Source organism: Meleagris gallopavo, chromosome 6 (genome assembly GCF_000146605.3).
Source record: "Meleagris gallopavo isolate NT-WF06-2002-E0010 breed Aviagen turkey brand Nicholas breeding stock chromosome 6, Turkey_5.1, whole genome shotgun sequence".
Taxonomy (NCBI): domain Eukaryota; kingdom Metazoa; phylum Chordata; class Aves; order Galliformes; family Phasianidae; genus Meleagris; species Meleagris gallopavo.
Genome location: NC_015016.2, coordinates 27,421,828 through 27,446,684, shown reverse-complemented (window position 1 = coordinate 27,446,684; position 24,857 = coordinate 27,421,828). Strand labels below are relative to the sequence as shown.

At 35.9% G+C, this 24,857-nt stretch overlaps 1 protein-coding gene across 1 annotated transcript in view; it reads left to right on the top strand.

Annotated features, from left to right (window-relative positions):
- CRPPA (CDP-L-ribitol pyrophosphorylase A) overlaps positions 1–24,857 on the top strand; it is a 99,951-nt gene that overhangs the window by 3,482 nt on the left and 71,612 nt on the right. Inside the window, exons 2-4 of the mRNA XM_031553916.1 lie at positions 1,502–1,613; positions 3,464–3,743; positions 20,831–20,980. Of these exons, the coding sequence (XP_031409776.1) occupies positions 1,573–1,613; positions 3,464–3,743; positions 20,831–20,980 (471 nt within the window). The 5' untranslated portion in view covers positions 1,502–1,572. The remainder of the gene's footprint in view (positions 1–1,501; positions 1,614–3,463; positions 3,744–20,830; positions 20,981–24,857) is intronic.

Genomic DNA, 24,857 nt, shown 5'->3' with positions numbered 1-24,857 from the left:
AAAAAAAAAAAAGTGCTTTCATTCTCCAGTTGTGTCCTGTTCCTGAAAGCTCTTTTTCTCATTTGATGCTTAAATAGTAAGATCAGCAGAAATAACATGATAGTTGTCTTCTGCATCTGAAGAGTTTTTATCGTAGTGAAAGATTGTGTTCTAAGTCCTAGAACCATCTCAGCAGTGACTGCCTGGTTCTGGCCTTGTTTCTCTGACACAGCTGCCCATCTCACGAGGTTTGGGGTGAAGTGAGTTGCTACTGTCTGGAGTTGCAGTAAAGTTGAGGATTTAGGGCTCTCAGCACTGGTTTATATCTGAGTAAATTAACAAAGGGTTAAACCTCAAAGTCACATTTGTACCTGAGCCTGCTGCTTGTAGAGAAACTGTGGACTCTGTTGCAACACCATGTAATAGCACAGACTGTTGCTGAGTTAAGGAGCTCCTTTAGTTTGAATTCTAGATCAGCTAGTATGAATTCACGTCGTTTGCAATTTACTGAAGCGATACTCTTTTCCCCTAAGCAGCTGGTGTGGCTGATCTTTTAGGCTTCAGTAGGTGATGACCAGAAGGACAGTCTCAGGTGACAAACATAAGTCCTTTTTTGCTTCTGTTTTTTCTCCTTGTGGTAGTATTGAGGTCCTCTCGAGACAGTTGTAAAGTGGTTACATCTGAAGTTGTTGCTTTTGTTTCATTTGATGAGATGCAGTTTTCCACTTTAAAAGTACAGCTTACGCTGTATGGAAGCATTACAGTCCTGTATTTCTTGTTTGTTAATGGATACCTTATTTTGATCTCTTCCATGCCTTATGCTGATAGTCTTTAAAGCTTGTTTTATCAGGCTGCAGATTTTTTCATGCTTTTATGTTACAGCTGTAAGACAGAAAAGTCATTTACCTTTTCAGTGGGTTTTGAACTTATTATTTTAGTATGAAATCTTTATGAAGAGAATAGTGTGAAATTAATGGGAAGAAAGGTCATTTTGCTGTCAGATTGGCTCTGGACTGATGTCTTTCTACTTCATTAGATCACTTTACAACATTTCTGTAGGCATATCTTGACAGGTGTAAACATCTTGGTGTGATACACAGTAATCATGCATGCTAAATTTCTAGCATATCTTACTGTGTTAGTATGTTTCATGAATTTTGTAAGTCAGGTTTGATGGGACACTTTAGGCTTCAAAGCACAAACTGTTTTTCTGTCTAATCAATGCAGAGGATTCCTATGTACTTGCAGAGGAATATGTTGCATCTCTAAATCCTAGATCTAACGATAGGACATTAGTTCAGAATGAACTTGAGAACAGGCTTGGGTTTATAAATGTGTTTATGCAGACACAGGGTGGAGCTCTGACCGCATCCTGTCAGTTCGCAGTGTACTGTACAACTGAAGGCCTTGAGTCATTCCAGCCCCTCTGTGCTCGGATATATCTATCACAGACTAGCCTTTGTAGCTCTCAGAAGATGCTATGTACTGCTCAGTTGCTACCATCTGTTCTATTTGAGTCCAGAATGGAAATGTCGGTGTCCTTCCACAGTCACTGGTGAATGTGCCGAATGCCTACTCTACTCTACTTGTTCTATGGCTGTTCTGCAAAGAGGAGTGCACAGCTCTGATTTTGGGTTAGTGTGAAATAGCTCTTCTTGAGTTTGCTGTATTTAAATTCCTGATTCTCTATATTCAAAAGACGAACTGAGATGAATTCAATTAGTCTACCCTAGTCTGGAGTTGAAGTCATGCAAAAGTGTTAAATTTTGTGGCTCAGTGTATAGGACTGTGCCAGTATTCATTTCAGAGAGTTGCAAACCTTTTGATGAACCTTTGGTGAGTGACAAGCTGAAATGCAACTTGAAACCATATGAGACTGTGTTTTACATTTACACAACTTCAATACTTAAGAAATGCTGAGAATATGTTGGTTTGGCTGTATTTTCTGCCTTTGTTATAATAAAATGAATGTAAGAACAAATACTTTTCTTTTAAAAAAATCTAATAACAGTGCAGGTTATTTTAGTTTTAGTAGTTATTTTAAAATTCATTAAAATAACTTTTCATGGAATAATTTTTCATGGAAAAACCCATGAAATGTACAAAAGGTTGAAGATGCTGTGTTGTTTCACTAATTCCAGGAAAGTGGTTTGTATCACAGATGACAGCTTTTGGAATAAAGGTAGTCCCTAGGTATTGCCTTCTTAGGCTTTATTGCAGAAAACAATGGATTGAGCATTTGTGTTCCTAAAGAACAATACATTTTTCATTATTGCTAAATACCGCAAGTATTTAGTGCTTTAGTGCATCTTGTGTCTGTAAAATTAATCTCAATAGCTTTACTAGTTTTACTTGTAAGAGTATATCATAACTGTTTCTCCTCCTTCAGAGCTGAATGTGTCTCATAAGTATTGTAGATAATGAATTGTTTTTGAAATCGTTGTTCACCTGATGAATTTCCTGTCAGTCATAATAAAAAAGAAAAAACAAAATCGAACAAAAACTTATACTGTTCTCTGTGGAGAAAGAAATAATTTGAAATCTTTTTTTGATGCCTTCTACATATTATTTAGTATATAAAAGAATCAGCTGCATTTGAATGGTGATATTTGCAGTATTTTGATGTACAGTACGATGCATGTGACTTTACTTTGTATTCATAGGTACTCTGACACAAGTGTGATTTCAGCCTAACTTCAGTTATGATTGGTTTTAATCTTGTGGATTCTTTACTCTCCACACCTGTTTAAAGGCTGGCTGATGCTATCATTAGGAGCTTGATTTTAAAAACATGTTTTTATGTTAATGGTGGTGGTATCTACCATAACTGTTTTTACATTTTGTAGCTTTGTAGAGTGGAAACCTTTGCACATATACATATTCTCAAACTATCAGTGTGTTTTATGTCAATACTCAATTGTTATAATTTTGATTAATTGCAATCTACCTATTCTTGGTCATTTCTGTCTTTATAGTGACCTTTGTTTCAGAGTTTTTCTTGAACTTCTTGCTTCCTTCCTCTTATTCAATTGTACATATGTACTCCACATTAGAACTCAGAATATTCCAAATCCCAGGATGTACAAATTGATCCAAGACTATATTTTAGAGGGAACTAATGTAATAGACTGTAGGTGATTGATTTAAAAGTAAAACTTGAAGCTAGAAGTGAGGCTTGAATAAGAGCTTTTTTGAAGTCATTTCAAAGAGTTGTCTGACGTCTTTATTTCTGCAAACTGCTTGTTGAAAGGAAGTCCTCCCCAGAATTCCACTTACTTTGGTTGACATCCACGTATCAGTGAAGATCCTCTCATGTAGCTCTGCTGTCTCTTTAGGGGTTGTATGCTAATACATGAATAAATATGTACTTGAGAATATTGAGAGATTATTTAGCCAGCTTCAATTTCTTTCAATATGAATTTCTTTATCTCATGGAGATGTCTTCAGTCATTAATTCTCTCTGTTTTTATATTGTTTCTTCTAGGGTGAGCTGGATATCTGACATTATTGTGGTGGTCTCTCCTGAAAATATCGAAACAATGAAGTCTATTATTGAAAAATATGGCCACAAAAGAGTTACAGTTACAGGAGGAGGAATAACTCGTCACCGATCAATTTTCAATGGTCTGAAATTATTTTCGGAGAATGAATTTTCAAACAATCAGCTCCAGAAACCAGAAGTAGTGATTATCCATGATGCTGTGAGACCATTTGTTGAAGAAGATATTCTTCTAAAAGTGGTGATGGCTGCTAAAGAACACGGGGTATGTACTATACACAAAGCAACTCTGTGAGGCTCTTATGTAGTATACAGCTAAACTCATGATAGTAAAATAAGGATTTCTCTTGGAACTGCATTAGTGTATTATGTACTATACGTTTTAGATTCAGAATCCTTGTTATGCAGAGAAACGAGATGGGAAGGGGATGGCATTTTTAAATGCCTCAAAGATTACCTATCATGGAAAAGTAATTATTGTAATAGAGACTATCAGTAGGATAATGAATTAATCAGTAATTTGTAGAATTTGTTATGCAAGAATGGTAAAATTGTTAAAGGCATTACTTGTAAGAGAACCTAGTGAATTAATTGCCTGATGAGAGCAGATAGATATAACTCACGACTTAGCCACAGCATAATTTATACAATTGGTTATCAGCTGGCTGCAGGATTGAGCCCAGAGAGTGGTGGTCAATGGTTCAGTGTGTGAATGGAGATTAGTGATGAGTGGTGTTCCCTAATGGTTACTATGTGTGGCAGTACTCTTGAAAATCTTCATCAGTGATATTGACAGTGAGGTGTGCACCCTCAGCAAGTTTGCTGATGATGCCAAGCTGTGCGGTGCAGTTGACACCAGAGGGATGGGATGCCATCCAGAGGGACCTAGACAGGCTTGAGCAGTGGGCCTAAGTAAAACTCATGATGTTCAACAAATACAAATGCAAGATCTTGCACCTGGGTCACACCCAGAGAGTGAATGGTCAATGGATCAATGTCTGAATAGAGATCAGTGATGAGAGGTCTGTACTGGGGCCAGTGCTCTTAACTATCTCCATCAATGACATTGATAGTAGAATTGAGTGCCCCTTCAGGAAGCTTTTGTGTGTAACACCAAGCTGTGTGGTGCAGATGATGTGCCTGAAGGACAGGATGCCATTCAGAGAGACCTAGAAAGGTGTAGCAGAATGCTAAGTTATGACCTGAACTGTGATTGAGCACCTGGTAGGAAGGCAGGGCCAGCCCAGGGGAGCTCAGGTGCATGCAGTGCACTTGAGTGACTGAAAGGGTGGAGCCAGGATCCTCTTCTTCCCTGACCTCACTTAAGAGTTGGCAGTGGAGGCAAGGGTATCTTGCTGGAGAGCCCTGCATGCCTAAGGCCTTCTGAAGGTAAGCAGCTTCTTTCGTTTATTTCTGCGTCTACAGCTGTTGCATTTGAGCAAACTTTCACTTGCCTTTCACTTGCTTCAGCCTAGGGCCTTGCTACACTGCTGTCATTGCTGCACTTTCTTTCATGTTACAAACATGAAAGGCTCAAGCAGAGAACCTCATGAAGTTCAACAAAGCCTAGGTCTTATACCTGGGTTGTGGCAACACCCTACTATCAATACTAGCTGGAGGACAAAAGGGTACAGCACAGCTCTGCCAAGAAGAACTTAGAGGTAGTGGTGGATGGTCAACTGAATGTGAGCCAGCAATGTGTCCTTGCAGCAAAGAAAGCAGATCGTATTCTGAGATGCATCAAAAGAAGTGTGGCCAGGAGGTCGAGGGAGGTGATCCTGTCCCTCTACCCTGCACCGGTGAGATCTCACCTAGTGTATTGTGACCAAATGTAGAGCCCTTGGTACATGGAAGGACTTGTTGGAGTGCACCCAGAGGAGGGCCACAAAAATGATCCAAGGGATGGAACAACTCTCCTACAAAGACAGGCTGAGAGAGCTGGGGCTTTTCAGCCTGGAGAAGAGAAGGCTTCAGGGAGACCTGTTCATGACCTTTCAATATCTAAAGGGGGACTATGAGAAAGAGGGGGGCAGACTCTTTCACAAGGTCAGCTGTGGTGGGGCAAAGAGAAATGATTTCAAACTAAAATGGGAGATTTAGATTGTATGTAAGGAAGAAGGTTTTTACAGTAAGTGTGTTTGAGGCACTGAAACAGGTTGCCCAGAGGTAGTGGAAGCCCCATCCATGGAGACGTTCAATGTCAGGCTCAACAGGGCACTGAGCAACCTAATCTAGCTGTAAGTGCCCCTGTGTGTTGCAGAGGAGTTGAACTAGATGATCTTAAATGTCCCTTAGAACTGAAAAGATATATAGTAAATAAATGAGGTAAAAGTGTTCGAGTATTAGAAAGGTATGAAAATCTACCACTGCTAGTCTCTTTCAGGAAATGAGGTAAAATATAAGTTGACAGACGATTTGCAATGTTGGCAGTACAGTTTTTTTGAAAGTTCATAGTGTAAAAAGGGAATGTTCCACCTGTTAAAATATTTATTATGATAATTAAATTATGTAAGGTATCACAGAACATTGTTAGATAAATATATTTTGTGTGCAGTTGTTTTGTACTCTTGTAAGTCGGCTTCATTAGAAATGTAAATAAAAATAGAAAAGTTTTCAGTGATACAGAGTGTAAGTTTCCAGTCATTAAAATTTTAATTCTGGTAGAATCTTAACAAGGTTTTTGACCTTTCTCATTTAGCACAGACTAGCTTTCCAGAATTACCTGCCAAAGACTATATAATACATAGATCCCCTTTGTAAATCTGTTTTAAGTAAGACTCTTGATTAGTAGAAGAATGGGTTTAATTTTATTGATGGTGAGTTGAAATGAGAGTAACTGTTTTTTTGAAGTGTGTGTGTGTGTGTGTGTTTAGGTGCCTACATGAATGTATGGTATGTGGTATCCCATTGAGCATCGTGTTTTTTTAAACTTTTTAATGGAAACTATAAAAATATACTTGTTTGATTTTTCTTGAACTTGTAATTTTAATGTAATATTTTTCCCTGTTTTTCTTCTTAATTGGGTATAAGATATTTTTAGTAAAACAATAGGGAATCAAGGCAATCTCAATTGATATTCTCAAGGCAGTATATTTTAGTACATCTGAACTTCTGACTAATAAATATTCATCCAGATTGCTGAGGCGTCACTTAGTGTCCTCATGTATTTTTCTTAATCTTCTTTTCCGTTGTACAGTGTTAGAAATGCGTGCAGTATTCACTGGCTCTGCCGTGGCTTCCTGTGCTGGCTTAGAGTCGCTGATTGCAGCGAAGCTATGCATTTGGAGAACTGGACTCTGTAATCTGTTAGCTGCTGATGTTACTCAGTAGCAAAATTGAATCGGGGAGCATGAGGAGAACTTCAACTTATGAAAAAAAGTAAAAATAAAAAAAGTATTACAAAAACAAAAGGCAAAGCTTCCCATCAGAAAAATGAGGTGGTTATCTTCACTTGACAAATATAGAAGTTTGTAGAGTTACATGACAGGAAAGCTGAGATTCTTTCTCCAAACTTCCATGCATGGTTCTGAATATCAAAAAGATTTTGATGAAGGGAAGCTAGCATCTTTAATTATTTCTATAATCAAATTCTTTGCATGTCTTGAAGAGGATAAATTCCTCAATCTTTTAGTACAGAAAAGTAATTACTTCCTTTTGCTTTATGTAGAAAGGTACAAAACCTGGCAGAAGCATCATATTAAATCACCAGTGTAATAGGGATAATGCTGTATTGTTGTTCATCTGCATGCCATATAGATAACATAATTATGAGAACCTTTAATGTTCTTGAAAATGGCAATTGATCAAGTAAATTATTGCACTTCTAGCTGCCAATTGTCAGACAAATAAATTGCTTTATTACTCTTACTAATCAGTTTGTTATTTGCCTGTAGGAATTCAAATGTGCAACCTCTCCAGAACTAATAAATTATGCCTTAAATAGCCCAAACAACTCTTCCATTATTTGAAAATATTACGTTGTAACCAATTATATTCCATTTATGTTTTTGGGTAACTTTGTAATTAAAACTAAATGTTTCTAGAAAAAAATTCTTTATTGCAAGTAAAAGTTGAGAAAAGTGGAAGCATCACATGGCATCAGTCCAAAGCCTCTAGCAGTATCTCATTGCCAGCATTGCATTTTAAACAACTTAACTAAAAAAAAAGTGCTTACAAGAAAAAAACAAAAAACAAAAACAGGAAGGCAGAGACTAACAGGAACTTGTCAGTCATGCTATTGAGAGTTTTTAAAAAAGTGACTTAGTCAAAGACTGTATTTAACAAGCTATATTTGAAAATATAGAAGTATAACTCACTTCTTTGAGTGAAAGAACTGAATCCAAATGACATTCTTAAAAGGTGGATTCTGGAAACTGTGAAATGTAATTATTCTCAGATTTAGCAAGGATCCGAACAAAGCATAAATGTCGAACAACAAACGTACGGTGCTATTCAGTCTCATGGACTCTCATTCACATTCACAATCAGGTGATGTAAGTTCTCTGTCTAGAGAATGCCACGTATGTGCTCAATGTCTTCTTGCCTCTGAGTTTAGTCACAGTGAGTGCTGTGGTTATTGGTCTTGATGTATTGGAAGACTGGAGTAGAAAATACACATGCTTGTCTTTCATCCAGTGAGACAGCAAAATAAAATTTGCATGAGCAGAGTATGGTGAGAGGCAAACCAGAAAACAGCTTTTTCTCCACCAAAAATAAAGGAGCATGAGAATAAGTAATGAGGCTGATCTAGTCTAGTATACTTATGTCAGTAGTGCACTGTTGGACTAGTTCTACTCTGTTCTTTCTTTTGTTCTTTTAAAAGCAATCACCTTTTTGTTTTCTTGATATCTACTCAGTTTTCATCACGTATGAAATATTTTACACTTTATTTGTCCATTTTGTAGTCAGAGACTAGTTTTATCCACCTCTAAAGGCTGCATCAGTATCTGATGTGCTGTGTTTGAATCATATTTACATAGTAGGGCATCTGAAGTCATTGTCTGTTGGTGTTATTTCATTTTCTTTGTACTTTGGAATCTCCTTCTGTTCTGTCAGGCACTTGTGCAAAAGGAGAGTCAAGAACTGATGACATCATGTTAACATTCATATGTGGTTTATATTCCCTTTCTGTAGTTTAGGAACCTCTGACTTATGCCAGTGCAAAAATGTGTACTAATGAATATTAGATATCTTGTATAAAAATTTTAGAAGAAAACATCTTTTGAAAAGTTTGGCTATTATGAAGACCAAAATATGTTCAGTAGCCCTGAAACTTTTCTGAATGTATAAAAAATCAAGGCATAGTCTGCTGGCACTTGTAAAGTTACTGGGTTTGACAGATTCAGTTGCCTTTATTTCCATCAAGTCAGTGAGCTTTGGAAACCCCTTAGAGCAGGGTGTTGTGACTTTTTTTCATATTTGAGAATCATGAATTAGCTGTCTATGTATATGTAGTGCAATAAAGGACTTATATCTTATCTTGTCTACAGATGGCCGTGTATCTTATCCCTCATACAATTCTTCCATCTCAGACAATCCAAAATATTGCTTAATTTTCAAGATATTTTTATGCTATGTATTATTGTTTTCAATACATGTTTTTGTTTTCTTGTTTGGTTTAGATAGTGATTGAGAGCAGCTTTCTGAGTTTTTCTCCTTGGAGATATTCAGAAGCCATCTGGATAAACTCCCAGGCTGTAGAAACCCTGCTTGAGCAAGGGAGTTGGTCCAGATGATCACCAGAGGTCCCTTCCAATCTCCGGCATTCTATTAGTCCATGTTTTTGCAGGACATAGTTACACATTTTGATTTTCCAGAAACTGGCATTGGAATCTTATCTCTCTTCACAGGTAGGAAAAAGGAACAAGCATATTCTTTAACTGTCAAAATCTTTTAAGAAATGTGAGGATATGATGAGACAAACACTGACTATAAAGATGTAGTTTTCTGCCATGTCACTTGTGTAAGTTATTAGAAGACACAGTTTATTGTTTGAGAAGTTACTTACTTAGATATACTTTTATTTATTAGTTATATGTTTCCAAAAAGCCTGAAATGGTTCTTTTAGGCTACATAAAATATGTAACAGCTTTCTTTAATATGTCCAGGTCTCTTTATTCAAGGAGAGCTTTCCTGCTCAAAGATGGACATGTGAATGGATATAATCAATATGATTAAAATAAGTGAATTCTTAGCAGTTGAAGAATTATGATTTGATTATAGAATAATTGACTGTTTCCAGATGTAAGACTCCTAAGTATGAACTTGCTACTACATCTGTGTGCGTGAATCCTCATTTATTGTACAAAAATAATAAAAGATTTTGATACAACTGCAGAATATAAAGGAAGCCCTTTAGAGTGTATATATCTTTTTTTTTTAATTTAGATTTGGGAAGCTGTTCTTCAGGAACTAATGGAAAATGAGAATGAAATATTACTCTCCATCTAAAGGGATGAGTACTAGTAGTCAGAAGTGTTTCTGAAGAAAGTGGCATGTTTTTAGTTTGGGGTTTACACATACTGAATGCATAGAGCTATTGAAGATTGTATGGGAATGTTGGGTCATGGCCTAAACCACTGATTGATCACCTGAGGCAAGGACTGGGTCAGCTGTGGGAGCATAGGTGAAGGCAACTCAGCTGTGTGACTGGAAGTGGTGGAGCCTGGCTGCACCTCTCCTGGACCCCATTTAAGTTCTGACTACTACTGGATAAGGATCTCTTTCTGGAGATCTCTCCTTTTTGGAGATTTTCTACTGTGAGCCTGGATCCTCAGATATGGGTAAGCATTTCTTCCTTGATTGTTTCTTTTTCGCCATGATAATCTTTCCAAGTATAACACCTGTTAAGTACCATCCTAACCATGCTACTCTTCCAACTGTACAAAGATCTTTAAAGAAAAAGAACTTCACAACATCTTTGGGTACCCTGTACCAGTGCTGAGGCACCTGCATAGTACGGTTGTGCTTCCTGATGTTCAGAGAGAACCTCCTATGTTCCAGTATGTGACTGTTGGCTCTTGTCTTGGCACTGGCACCACTGAAGAAAGCCTGGCTCTGTTTTCTGTCCATCCTCCATTCAGTATTTATATAAATTGATGAGATCATCCTTGAGCCTTCCCTTCCTCCGACAGTCCCAGCTTTCTTAGCTTTTCAGTATAGGAAAGATGCTTCAGTACCTTAATAAGCTCTGTGGCCCTTCTCTGGACCCTCTCCAATATACCCATTTCTTTCTTGTGCTAGGGAGCCCAGAACTAACACAGCACTTCAGATGTGGACTCATCAATCCTCAGTAGAGGGGAAGGATCATCTCTTGACCTGCTGGCTCAATACATCCTGAGATACTGTTGGTCTTCTTTGCTGCCAGGGCACATTCCTAACTTTCATTCAACCTGGTGACCAACTTGGTCCTCTTCTGCAAAGCTGCTTTCCAACTGGGTGGCTCCTTCATGCTCTCGTTTGTGGGTTAGTTCCTTCTCAGGGGCAGGGCTTTTCACTTTTCCTTGATGTTGAGTGTGCCCTCAGCAAAGGTGCAGGTGATATAAATTTAACTTTGTTAAAAGACAGAATGCTTGAATTCCAGATTCCTACATATAAGTGATACAATGTTGTGGAGCCACAAGCTTACAGGTAGTCTTTATGGAATCACAACAGCCTCACGAGGTTCGTGTGAAGCTTGAAATGATGATACAGTGTTTATGCTTAAGCCGTTTGGATTTCTTTTCCTTAACTAGTCTTAGTGTGGTTTTGCTGCTGTATGGAAAATAGTTCTATAAAGTATTCTTTACCAGTCTGTAGTAATGGATAACTATCAGAAACAACTGTTTCCATTGCTTTTGGCATTATTGGCCCCATAGGAAGTTAGAACCTTCTCAGTAAAGCCTTTATTTGTTTCTCTGTTGAATGGAGACTTAATGTATTGTTAGCAAATTACTTCAAGTCTTTGTCCTAGCAGACTGTAGTGTTTGGCAGTGAGAAAGGAGAGAAACAACTGTCATTTCCCAGTTGCAATTTCAATGGCTTAAATGAGTCATTGCATTCATTAGGAAAAGTGCAACTGAACCAGCTGAAATACATGAATCGTAGTCAGGAACATAAATTGAAACCTCCCTTTCTTTGTTACACTTCTGCATTGTACTAACAGAGCCAGAATAACTGTGCCTAATACTTAAGCTTTTTTAAAAATGTGATTTAATTCCACAGTTTTTAGCTTCTGGAAGACTACAGTAATTTTTACCTTTCTTTTAGGTAGAATTAAGTTATCCTGGAAGTAAATTTCAAGTGTAATTTTCTCTATTAAAATGGATGCGGAGATCATGTTCACATGACATCTTTAATGTCTACCTCCTTTACATTTAGGGATACTGTCTATGTGCCACTGCTATTATCTTAGACTAATGAAAAACTGATGGGAATGGATCTCAAGCATCTATAGAAACTGACCAGCTGAGATTCCCCTGCTCAGACATGCATGAGGAGCTGAATTAAGGCCTCCTCTGAATTTCTCTTCCTTAGCAGAGCGTATGCCAAGAGCTTAGCACAAGAACAGGCTTGGATGTTTGGTTAGTGAGCTGCTGTTTGTGAAGAGATGTATGGATGTTTTGTGGCTGCTAGAAAAAAAAAAAAAACAAAGATTGGAGCATATGGTATAATAACTGTTCATTATAATTTGCTGTAGATGAATTGTTTGCTTTTTATAGTAGCATTTATGATTCTGTCCAACTGACTGCAATGTTAACAACAACAAAAAAATCTGCTAGTGATGAATTACAGTTACAACTTAGAACCCTTTCATGGCCCACTTTAAAAAAACATGCAAAATGAGTTTCTGTAAAACTGACCAGAGTAGAAGGTGGAATATACACTTTTTTTTTCTTCAGAAGGGGCATGCTTAATCCCTGTATAGTGTATTCTTGCCTATCGTTTATGATCATTTGAATTGATTGTTTTACCTTATTCCGTGAGGAGACTGGAGTCTTATTATAGATAGAATAATCTGACACTTAGAGGTTTGTATAGTGAAATCTTATACCAAGGGGTTGCCATTCAGGTACAAGATGAAAATTACGGCTTCTTAATCTATTAGTGTAATTTTTGGTAAGAAAAAAAGGTCAACTCATTCACTCCCACAACTATTTCATTTAAGAAATTCACATAGGATTAAAAATGTAATAGAACAATAGTAAATAAAAAACTGATCTAATCCTTTCATGTAGAATCTTTGAGTATGTGTTGAATGGAAGAAATAATTCCATTAAGTATAGATTCATCCATAGGCCCATTTTAAATGCAAGATGTACTCATAAAGCTGTCTAGGTTATTTAAGATCATTTTATTTTATCATAAATGTGTAAATATTCATTTTTTCACTAAAACAACATAGGACATCTTTCTATATTTTAAAGATATTTATGTATTTCATATACGTATTATTCATATGCTTGTATGTAAATTGCACTCACTAGTGCTGAAAATGAAGAATTTGAGTGTATGTTGTGGCAGAATTATTTAAATCTATAGTCGCCATATCGTAGAATCATTAAGGTTGGAAAAGACTACTGTCATATAGTCCAAGCATCATGATTAGCAAAAGGAAATACCAAATTTAGTGTAAAACTAGCCAAATGGTTATATAACGTAATTAAGTAATGATCCTACTGTTTGAGGTGTTTCTGTTGACTTAATTAATAATAAAATCAGTGTTCTAAATCACTTTTGTCTTTCATTCTGCATAAACTAGATTAACAGGTAGGAAACGTCAAGTATTTATTTTATGATGGTTCTGGGAAGGTTCTGGGAATTGTCTGCTAGGAAGGATTCTGATTGGAGCTTCTGTTTTATCAACATATCATTTTATCAGTGTTTTGGGATCTCTTTTGCCTAAATGATCTGTAATTGTACTCTTTGTATCATAAAAACAGACTTTAAAAGAGATCATTCTGGCCATTCACATGTGCCAGAATCTGAAAGAGATTCTCAGCCATATTTCTCCTGATAAGGATTAGGCATGCACACCTCTCCAGATTTTTGTTTTTCACCAAATAGTGAGGTTTTTATCCAGAAGTCCCCAGCTGCATTTTTGTCCAAGTTCAATATCTGGATGGTTGACACAAGGGCAATATCTGCCTCGTGTATTAAACAGTTTCTGAAAGTCAAGATGACCTGTTTCATGTGCCGTTACAGTTTCCTGGACTAGTTCTTTGGTTATCCTTCTGTTTCCAAGCAATTGTGTAATTTCACTAGGATATTCCCCTTGTTCTGCCTTTCTGAAGGGAATCTTTGATTTTCTTTCAGAAATCTTACTTTTCACACAGAATAATGTTTGGAATTTAGCATGTTGTTGATTAGATAAAAGCAATATTTACTGATGTTTGTTAAAGTAAATGCTTTAAATATGAAAGAATGGAAATTTAACATGTGCAATCTTAATTTCTGAGGAACAATTTCAGCTATCAGTAATCTTATTTTTTTTTTAAAGCTAATTGTGGCTCTGACATGTCCTGTTAAACATGTACTATCCCCAGTTGCTCAGATAATAGGTACTGATAAAGGAGAAATGTTTTTCTTAAGGAGGGTCATAAATATACATTACATTTGTTTAAGGAATCCTGTCTCTTTGAAGTCAGTTCAATGTACAGTGTAGTGTCAGCTCATTAACATTGGTTCAAAGTATATATTAAATATCCGATTAAACATCCCGTCTTTTGCAGCTAGGAATAAACACAATTATAATTTCTTCCTTCCTGGTGTTGGTTTAAGATTAACGTCTCCAAATTTAGTGAGTTCTGCTGTTATTCCTAGCCAGCTGGATAAACAGACTTTAAGGAAATTAAGTGAAGTTAAGCATATGAGCCCTTTTCATAGTGTTAACACACATGTTCAAATTAGCTCTCTTTTTGTCTGGCTGATGATTAAGTTTAGTATCTGTGTTGCACCAGGCTTGTTTAACATTTCAACCAGTGTTGTCCTTAGGCAATTAAAATCTGCCAGTACAAGCACTGGGGCAACTGGAATTAGTCTGTTTGGTGATACTATCTGCACTGAAGGAACTTCAGGGTACCTCTCCTTAAGGAGAATCAAAGAGATGGTGTGATCATGGTAACTTCAGTTTTAATTTTTTTTTTCAATACAATTCTAAATAAAGTAATTAAGATTTACTCTTGCTCTTTTATAACCCAGCAAGCCTTAGTCTTTAATGGGTGTGCAACCAAAATTATGATTGTGCTAGTTGATAGAATTCCTGTCCCAACTGCAGAACTGCCACACAAATTGTTTATGTTACATAGTGAAGTCTGAGTGTGTATGTAAGTGTGAATGAATGTGAATCTGTGTTTCCTAGTGATAATGAGAGTACTTCTGTGTTTTTGTGGCCTCATTCTTTACTCGTTCATCTTAGATGTACTATAGTCTTGTCTTCATGCAACATCTTGCAGTTAAGGGAAGAGTGTGCAGCTGAGGTACTGTTTTATGGCGATCTTTTGAATGTGATGTTAACAGGAGTGTGTTTCTTGATTGAATTCATGCAGCAAGACTGCTGCCTTGCCTTGCTGTGCAGCAAGTAGGTGGGTTCTGGGTGCAGAATGAGGCTCAGAACTGTGGGTACTGTGTGCAGACTCGTTCAAGTTCAAACCAGCTAAACTTCCAAACGTTTTATAAGACTTGTTCAAGTTTTCAAAAACTGTATAGGTATAGCTAAACCATAGTTTGCAGCTGTTTTTCCATATAAGACTGGTAACTTATCATTTGTGTCATTAGTTTGTCCAGTCTTTGTTATCGAAATAGAATTTTTGTGTCAGGTAGGATAAGTGGAGTGGATATGAAGAAATATTCTGTCTTCCATCTCTGCTGTGGACTCAAAAGGTTTCCTATAGATTACAACTTTTGGTAACAAAGAAGATAAAGTGTAGCTCTAGACAACAGCTGGATATAAATTGTAGAGAAGGAAAAAAAAATAATGTGGTGTTTTATTTCTGTGAACTACTTTGAATGGACATTGGAAAAAACTTTAGATAGTTCTATGACTTTGTTTTATTAGCTATTCCCCACTTCTGTATTACAATATAAAAAATGTGAAAAGGTCCACTTAAATATGTAGAGTATTTTAATCTTATAACTGAGTTTTTATTTAACTTTAAAGGTTTTGTTTGATAAATTTGGAATGGTAATTTTTTTTCAGTTGAGACAACTGCTAACTTGAGTGGCAGTTACTGAAGATGGCTGAAGCATGTTCATTATGATAGGTACAGTCAGCTTGACTGCAGATGTCTGAATAGAAGTGCATGTTTCTACCTGTTTCATGCATCACAAATACTGTTTATTTCTGATTATTTTTCATACTGTAGATGGCTGTGAATGCCTTCATGGCAAGTAATTAGGTTTGTGTATAAGAATACTAGCTCTGCAGTAACATGTGGAAATGGTTTGATGGAAGAAAGTGAGGGAAATTAATCATAGTAGTTCGGAGCTTCTTTTGCTGGTTCATAGCCAGATCTAATTAGACTGGAATTTGTAAGGAGATGGTCATGTTTGGTTAACACATAAATAATCCTTCACTGAACAAGGAACACTCCAGGATGCATTTTCAAACTATTAGATGTCTAGCTTGTACAAGTTTGCATAGATTGTTGTTGTTGTCGTGTAGTTGAACAGTGTTTTAATCCTAACCTTGTCTTTATGGAAGAGTAAGATAGAATTGTGTGCTTACCAAATTCACGTTTATATAGTTGACTTTAATTAAGTTCTGGAATGCACATATTTGTCTTACTAAGTGTAACTAACCCTGCAATCTTCAGTGTATAGTTTCAAAGAAATCCGCTACCTTGAAATGATGAAAACATATTTCTAAATCCAGTGTATATACACAAGACACATTTATTTTTAATAAAGCAGTGTGAGTAAGTCCTTTGATTTAGTCTTGGTTCAGTGCCATTTTGTTGGCCATGACAACTTTGATTAAAGAATTACAATTAAGAAATACGAGCATCGAGAAACTGTAAAAACATCAGAATATGATACTCTTTCAAAGATGGCATTTGTAAGCTTTTAGGTATATGATACCAGGTATATTTGTAAGCAATTTTAAAACATTAAACCTAGTGCTATCTAGGATGTACATTTCTTTTATGCTACTAGGCAGGTGGGGAGGTGGAAAGCATAGACAAAAATGAACTGCAGTGGAGAGAGAAGCTATGAATGGAGAAGTCATGGTAGAGTAATTCAAAAGTAGAAGGGAATCATACTGGGGGATTGGGAGAGTCTGACAATTTTGGACTAACTTCTGAAGGTTTAAGGCTGTGATTCCTTCTCCCTTAAAGTTTAGGGTTGAATTGGCCATGTAAGTGAAATCTATGGGTCTGCATTAACATTTGGGGTCAGTTGGGGACAGGGATGTGCAAAGGCATAGCATTCTTCTTTTGTGTATGTCACCCTGCAGTACCTCTGGTCTGACTTGGTTGCCCCACTGCTGTAAAATAAAATTAATTGCTGTAGTGGTATTTTTTTTTTTGTAAGGATTTTATGCCATTAGGTTGTTTTTGTTTTTCCAGCTTCCTAGTTCACATAATTAACTTAATGAGTTTTGGAATTATTTTGTCTTGTTCTATTTTCTCTCTTGTTTCCAAAAAGGAATAGAACAGTGGTGCGAGTGTGTTGCTTTCCATGCTGTTTTGGAGCTTCTGACTCTGATAACTTGTTCTTGCCAAGCTGTATTCTGGATGTGGAGTGTTACTCGTTAGTGAATGCAGTAAATCAGGAATATTTGTAACTTGGATGATTTCTTGCATGTCATATAAGCTTCACCTGCCCCATCCCAGACAGGCCTTCTTGACATTTTAGTGGGTTCTGATTTATTTTTTTTTAGATGGCATGAGTATTGTCAGTTTTTATGATTATTCAGGAAGAAGTTGTGTTGTGTTAGCCAAGTTACTATTGTGTGTAGGCTTCTGTGGCTTGAATATTCAAGTTTATTCTGTAATAAGAGGTATCATGAATACTGCTTAGATTTTACTGTCTTTTAATTGTCTGATCCCTAATCTCACTGGGTAAATAATAACTGGTTGCATTCATTTAAATCATCTGTTCAGAATAAAAGTATGATAAAAAATGGGAAGGATACAGTGCTGTTGCGAAGTGCAAAGATGGACTACTATGCTTTGAATCTACTGAAAATACTTAATGTACTATGCCCTTAATTCTATACCTTTTTTTTTACAAAGTATAAGATATTGTAATATATATAATGTATACAATATATATAATAAGATATTATAATATACAGTCAAGATTTAAAGAATTTGTGGTGAGATGTAGTTATGCTGTATGTAGTTAAGCAAAAAGCTGGCTACAAATGGAGAACTTGTTCATAAATGTTTTTCATTTGTCCTGTTTAAGTTATAAGAGGCAACTCCTGTTTCTAAAACTATTTGAAGATGGTTCAGTTTTCAGCAGGTGCATGAAAGGGCTTGCTTCTGGGAGAAACTGCTTCATCACCTCCGCTGAAGTTGGTAGATTTGTATGTTGTGACATTTTAAAGTAGTTTTAAAGAAATAATTGAGTTTAAATGAATGTGGATTTGTTGGTGTTTTTTTTCCTCCCAGTATTTTTGTCTTCAGGAAAATTAACCATTAGCAGTATTTGTTTCAGCATCTCAATATTTCAGTGTCTCTTATGCTCAAAAGGTTACTTCAGGAGCTTACTCAGATATTTTGATACTTTAACAAATCTATATAACAAAATATATGGAGGAAGGAAGAAGTATATGCATCTCCTGTTCATGGCAGATCTTGTGCTTGACTTGCCTTTGAAGTGGAATGGCTCAAAGGCTGTAAAGTAGATGTTTTAAGAAATTGTTTAGTTGTCCATTAACTTTTCACTTCCTATTTAGGAACTGCGTATGATGCATTTTATATATGATCCACTTGATGTCTGGGTCAAAATGATTAGAAACTGCAAGTTGGGTTCTCTGCATAAAGTAATGTTAGTGTTAAGACTCAGGCACTTCCTTTGGATTCAGAGGATTTTATGGTAGCCTAAATCTGAGTTTAAAAAAGATATGTAAAACTATCATGCCATATTAAGTATTTACAATTTTAAATAAGGCCAGATATTTTTGGTTATGTTTGGGTTTTTTGAATAGTTTTTTTAAAAAATTAATGTCTGAACCCCTTATCTGAGAGCTGCACCAAGTACCTGTACATTCCTGACTTAAATAGCAAGTCAAAGCCTCTCAGATGAGAACAAATAAAATTCACATTCAATGTATATACTCTTTTTACTAGCATAAAAAGAGTTCTGCTGTTATGGATTTATAACTGAAAAATCAGCATGAAAAGTCCTCAGAATAAAATATTTGGTGTTATAACTGAATGGATGTAGGCTTCTGGATGATTGTGCTTCACTTGCACAGTTATAAGGGCAAAAGTCCTTCAAGTACAAAAATACTTGGGTATGAAAAATTCTAATGTTCAGATTTCTGAACTGAAAAATGTTATCTGCAGACCTTTTCCCTGTTCCATTCATTGAAGGACTGCGAGGAGTACAATTCAGAAAAGGCTCTGTGCTGAATAGGGAGGACCCTTGATTTGTCCAGAAGGAAATACTCCATATATTTTAATTTTTATTCCTCTTTGGCCTGGGTATGATAACAAAATTCATAATTCTGCTGTTTGTAGTGCCAAATATTATGCTTACATGATGAATGAGGATACCTAGGAGCCAATATTGGAACCTGAAATGTGTGTGGTGAGTTCTGCTTAAGCCTACGTGGGTTTGGCAGCTGTGTCAGCATATGCCAGCTGGTGAATGTTGCCAGAAGTGTTGCAGATGCAGGACTTCCTATGCCAGGGACTCAACTCTCTTGTCCCATTGTGAAAATTATGTGAGGCATACATAAGCCAGATTTTCCCTTGCTCTGCTCTTTTTTTTTCTCCCTTTACAAAAATGGTCTTATGAACAACTACAGTCTATGTGTCACTGAAATTATAAACTTAGCAGTGTAGGGTCACAGTGTCTGGTTAAGGGACCATGTGCACCACATGCATGTGTGCTGAGGAAGAGGAAGGACATGCAAGTAGGTGAGCCAGTACTGAGGAAAACAGAGTCATAAATCTTATTCTTTGCATTAAACTTGATGTTTTCAGTCAGTGTCAGGGATAGTTTGAGAGGGCCTGTGGCAGAAAACAAATGGAAGGCAGCTGAGAAACCCTCACGCTGACACATTGGATTCAGTTCTGGGGGTAACATAAAGCAAAATTGCAATTGTTAAAAAATTCCATTTGTTAAAACTTAAGTGCTGTAAAGCATCTCAAGTATTTGAAAGTTAATTGGGGACTTAAAAAATGACATGTTTAGATATATTAGAAATGAGATCTTCCTGAATCTTCTGGAAGGGCTAGGCCTAAGCAAAGCAGGACATGTGGTTCATTGTTGTCACAGAGATAGAGACACTGATGAATTTTTATTGTGCAATAAACCAGATGTCAAGAAAACAATACATTTCAGAGTTCTTTTAAGAATATCGTTTTGAGTATTTCAATTTTATTTAGAATTGCAGTTTGCTTTTTTTGTTCCTCAGAGTGCATGTTTCACTTGTGAGATTTAGTTATGCAAGTCACATTGTATTCTGTTGGCCTGTTTTATGCTTAAAATGCAACATGACATGATTGTTAAAAATGGTAATAAAATATTGGATCAGCCTTAAATCCTTTTTCTAACTGGTTTTCTGAAATGGTAACTGTTTCGGGAGAAAAAAAGAAGACATAACTAATTACGGAAAAGCTGTGGCTAGCATGCTGCGTGTCCCTTTTCCCATGACCTACTAATTTTATAACTTTTTTTGTGTGACCAATTAAAACATGATGGCAGAGCAAAATAACTTACTCCAAATGCCCAGCAACTGAAATGGGGAGGTAATAATTCAGTGTGGAGGAACGAGCTCAATCTGAATTTTTTTCTAGTAGCTTATATCTGAGCAGTTGAAACCTGTTAAAGCAATAGGTGTTGTGGATTAAGGCCTTCCATGTGTCTCCTGCTGTTTTAAATCTGAATCAGATTAGGTGCACACTCACAGAAACCATCTGATTTGTATGTAGAAGTAGATCAGAAAAAAGGACATCTCAGACCTGCACATGCTTGCAATAGATGTTTATGAAGGATGTATAAATTTTTTTTGTGCGTGTTTCAAAAATTGGCCCTTACTATGTACTAAGTATGGTCCTCCATGGCTGGATTGATGTGAAAAGTCTCTTATAGTATAAATATTATGACTTACATATTATGAGAAATGTAATGTTTTTTTTTTCCTTTAACAGTGACTATCTGATACACAGTTAGGTTTCTTTGTGTTTTGTTCTGTAGGCAGCAGGAGCAATTCGTCCTTTAGTTTCTACTGTTATTGCCTCTGCTGCAGATGGATGTTTAGACCACTCATTGGAACGTGCTAAGTACAGAGCAAGTGAAATGCCTCAGGCTTTTTTATTTGACATAATCTTTCAAGCATACCAACAGGTAAGATTTTGAGTTTTCTTATTAGACATTTTACCTTTATTTTAGTGTTTAAAAACAAACCAATCAAAAAAAGCGATTCAGCCTCTATTTTGGATCTCATCAAATTGTATTTGTATTGTTTATCTATGATATTTTGATGACAGTGCTTCATCATTATCATATTAAGTGTTTTGCAGTATCAAACTGACAACTACAAGGTGGTAGGTGAAGGGTCTAAATTACCAGAAAGACTGATTAGGTTTTTGTTGCACATTTGATTACTTGAATAAGGATGCTAATGTGCTTAAAGTTAGGTATTTATTAGGTATGTTTTGTTGAAAGAGTTTCAAATGGATTTTTGTATACATAGTGTAGTGATGGCATTAGGTAAGAATATAAGATCCAAGTGATTTTAAAATATTTTGGATAATATTACCTTTGTATACCCAGGTAAATGGTTGAAGTGTTTTGTATTGCTTATATTATAATAAATGATCATACATACTTAAATAATATTATATTATGAAATAATATTTTACATTATTGTAATTATTCATTATGTTTCTAATACAGTGTGTTAACTTTATCTTCACTTAAGAAAAATTTTGTGGGTCATATAATAAACTCTGGTGTTTTTGCCTTTATTCCTCTTGAAGACTGCTTTCATTTGCCACACCCTGCATTCACAGTTTACTGGAAACACTCCAGGCTTTCGTCTCAGCATTCTACTTCCTTTTCATTCATCACCTTGTGGAAATTGCCTGTCCTCCAGGTATTTTCCAGATTGACTGGAAGTAAGGCATTTCTTCATTTGTCACTTAGAAAGAATTATTTTTCACTCCACTAATGCTGACAGTTATGCTTCCCATCAGTCTTTCATTTTTAGAGTAAACGTGACCAAATTATTGATAGTCACCTTCAGAGAGTACACAGCTTTGAAGTCACCAAGAACAGAATGAATGCATGGACGAGCAATGAAGAATACTTTGAAATATTTGCAGAACTTCCGTGTCATACCCTATTTGTGTGACACCTGAAGCTATTCTTAGATGCTGAAGATGGAGTGTTGTCCAAGATGAACTATTCAAATGATTGGACTACCTCCAGCTGTTTTGCTTCTAATGTGTAGCAGGGAGATGTTCTTGGTGTACATGGTTTCTAAATGAAAGTCTCCAGCTTGAAAGTAGTGAGCAGTGTTATACATAAATAGAACACCTATGAAGAGACAACAGTGAATATTGGTTATGCAACCATTATTTTCTTGTTTGTCTTTTCTCAAAAAAAAAAAAAAACCCTCTATTTTTTCCTACTGTGTTTGCTCTTAGTTTGCAGATACAGTAGAGCTGGCAAATACATAAGAAGCTTTTGCTTCTCAATGTCTTGCTCAAAAGGCAACTATATTTGCAATCCCTATGCTCCTCTGAATAGTGCTGTCTTCGCACATCTTAATTCCATCAGTTCTCTTTTTTGTATCCTTGCTCTTTCAAGGACAAGCCACCAAAGTCGTTAGCAAGCAACCAAGGCTATGGTTCCTTGTCCTCGGTTCCCTTTGCATTGGCTAAATTCTGGTCATTAAAATGCTCTGTGCCTTGGAGCTCTGGGAAGGATAACACTTTGCTAAACCTCTCAACTCATATTGTTTGCTAATTATTTATGTTTCAATGGTGCCTAGCTGTCCAACTCAAGGATTAAAACCTTATTGTTCTGCTACAAACAACAAAAAAAAGATAATTGCTGTCCTTAAGAACTTACTAAAACTACTATAGGACGGATTTCTATAGGAATGGGTGCAACTTATGGTGCTTCATAGATATTAGTATATCCATAATTAGTTCTCACAATGACATAGTAAAATAGTTGTATAGATGAATAAAAAATATAATGTTGCTATCCATATTGGAAGTCCCTCACAGGATTCACAGCTCCTCACAACTGGGAATGGAATAATTCAGATAATTCAATGCACAGACTTAATTTGTGACCACGATCCCATGCATTTTATACAGATGTGACCTTTATGCAAGCAGTGGGGGAAAAGCAGCAAACAAGCATTTCTTAGAAGGACATCCATTTCAATTTTTTCTTCAAGTAACATTGCATTGAGGGTGATATGGAATACCACTTTTAAATTCTTTCTATTTAAATATATCATCTGGTATGAATAAGTAGATTTAGAGAATTTGCTTCCAGATTTGCTCTTTTTCATGAATTTAGGTTCTTTGGGAATCTTAGCCACTAAACTACAACATTCAATTAAATGTCAGTGCACTCACCCTTACAGGTTTCCCATTTACTACAGTCCTTCTAGATTTTTTTTCTTTTTTTTGTTTGTTTGGCACAGGTCTGAGCAGAGCAGACTGGGTATACCTTTTTACTTTATGTTCTTATTTTTTAAAAATGAAAAATCGCAACTTTGGGATATTTTTTCCATTTCTTGCTTGATTAAAAAGGCAGTGATTTGGGAAGAAATACATATCTTGTACATAAAGTTAGTTGAAATAGATATAACAGATGCCAGATTTATTTCAGTATTTCTTAAAAATAAATAAATATATAAATATTTATATAAATATATATAAAGTAAAATATAAAATATTTATATAGATATTATATATTGCAGTGAATTTCCTTTACCTGTGGTGCCAAAAAATGAACACAGGTTTTTAAAAACATTCAGCCAGGTTATTTGTATGTGTATTTTTTGTGTGTGTGTTGCATTGCATTATTGCTGAATCTCAGCTTATTTTTCACTGTTTTACATCTTTTGTGTAGCCTAAAAAATATACCTATTCCAAAGAGATCTTTTGTGCTCAGGTATATGCTGCTTTCTAATCTAACTCTGACAATGGTCAAGACTTCTGACATCATGAATATTAATTTGAAACTTATACTAGTGCTTTTAGAACCTTTTAAATTTAACTGCACGAAAATTGCATGCACTTCCATTTTTAATGACTGAGAGCTTATTAGAATGTGCTGCCTTCTTCATTTGCATGTCTGACATATAAGTGGTGCACTGAAAAACATTTAAAGCCAATACTGGAACTCAAAATAAACAGTGGAGCTAAAATGGTGTCTTGATCTTAAAAGGCCTCATTACTGTGACTATGATTCTACTGTGGTTTTTGTGTCATTAAATCGAGCACTTAGCTATAATAAAATGAATAGATATAATGGGATTTTGACAGATAGAGGCACCTATTGTTATATTTAATGCTACCTAACACTTTCTGTTGCAAGTCTCTGTTCTGTTGCTTACATGAATCATGGGAAAACGGCTGTTTACTTCTGGTACACTGGAGTATTCTGATGCCTCTGCATTGTAATAGGACTTTAGATTTTGGCACTGAAATGGTTCTGAAGAGAGAGATGGATAAATAACATCATAAGCACATGTAATTCATCATGTATGTGCTTCCTCAGCTCATATCCTTATGAAGTACTGCACTGTTTGTGTTCTATTAAGGTTATGTAAGTTTTTATATGGTATAATGTGTGTTTGGCAAAAGGTGGATAAATGTCAGATGCAAAGAACTGCTAGAGGAGTAAAAACTTCATAATGTATGTGATATCACACAGGCAGTAATATGATGCTTTACCTTAATCAGAGTTTTTGCCTACGATGTTGGGTAAAGGGCCATATACATATGATAAGGGAATAAATTTAACATACTATGTTGTCCTAGTTCTGGTATTTGTTCTTGACTCGTGATTTCTTCTTTCTTGTAACTGTGAACTGTATTGCTAACCTTCAGCAAATGATAGTAGGGAATTAGTTTAAGTATTCTGAATAAAAAAGTGCAAGCCCCTAATAACTAGTGAAACTTGTGGAAAGGTTGTAAAATCACATCTAGCTACCCAGTACAAAAACCAGCCAGTTTGTTTTGTCTCACTCTGT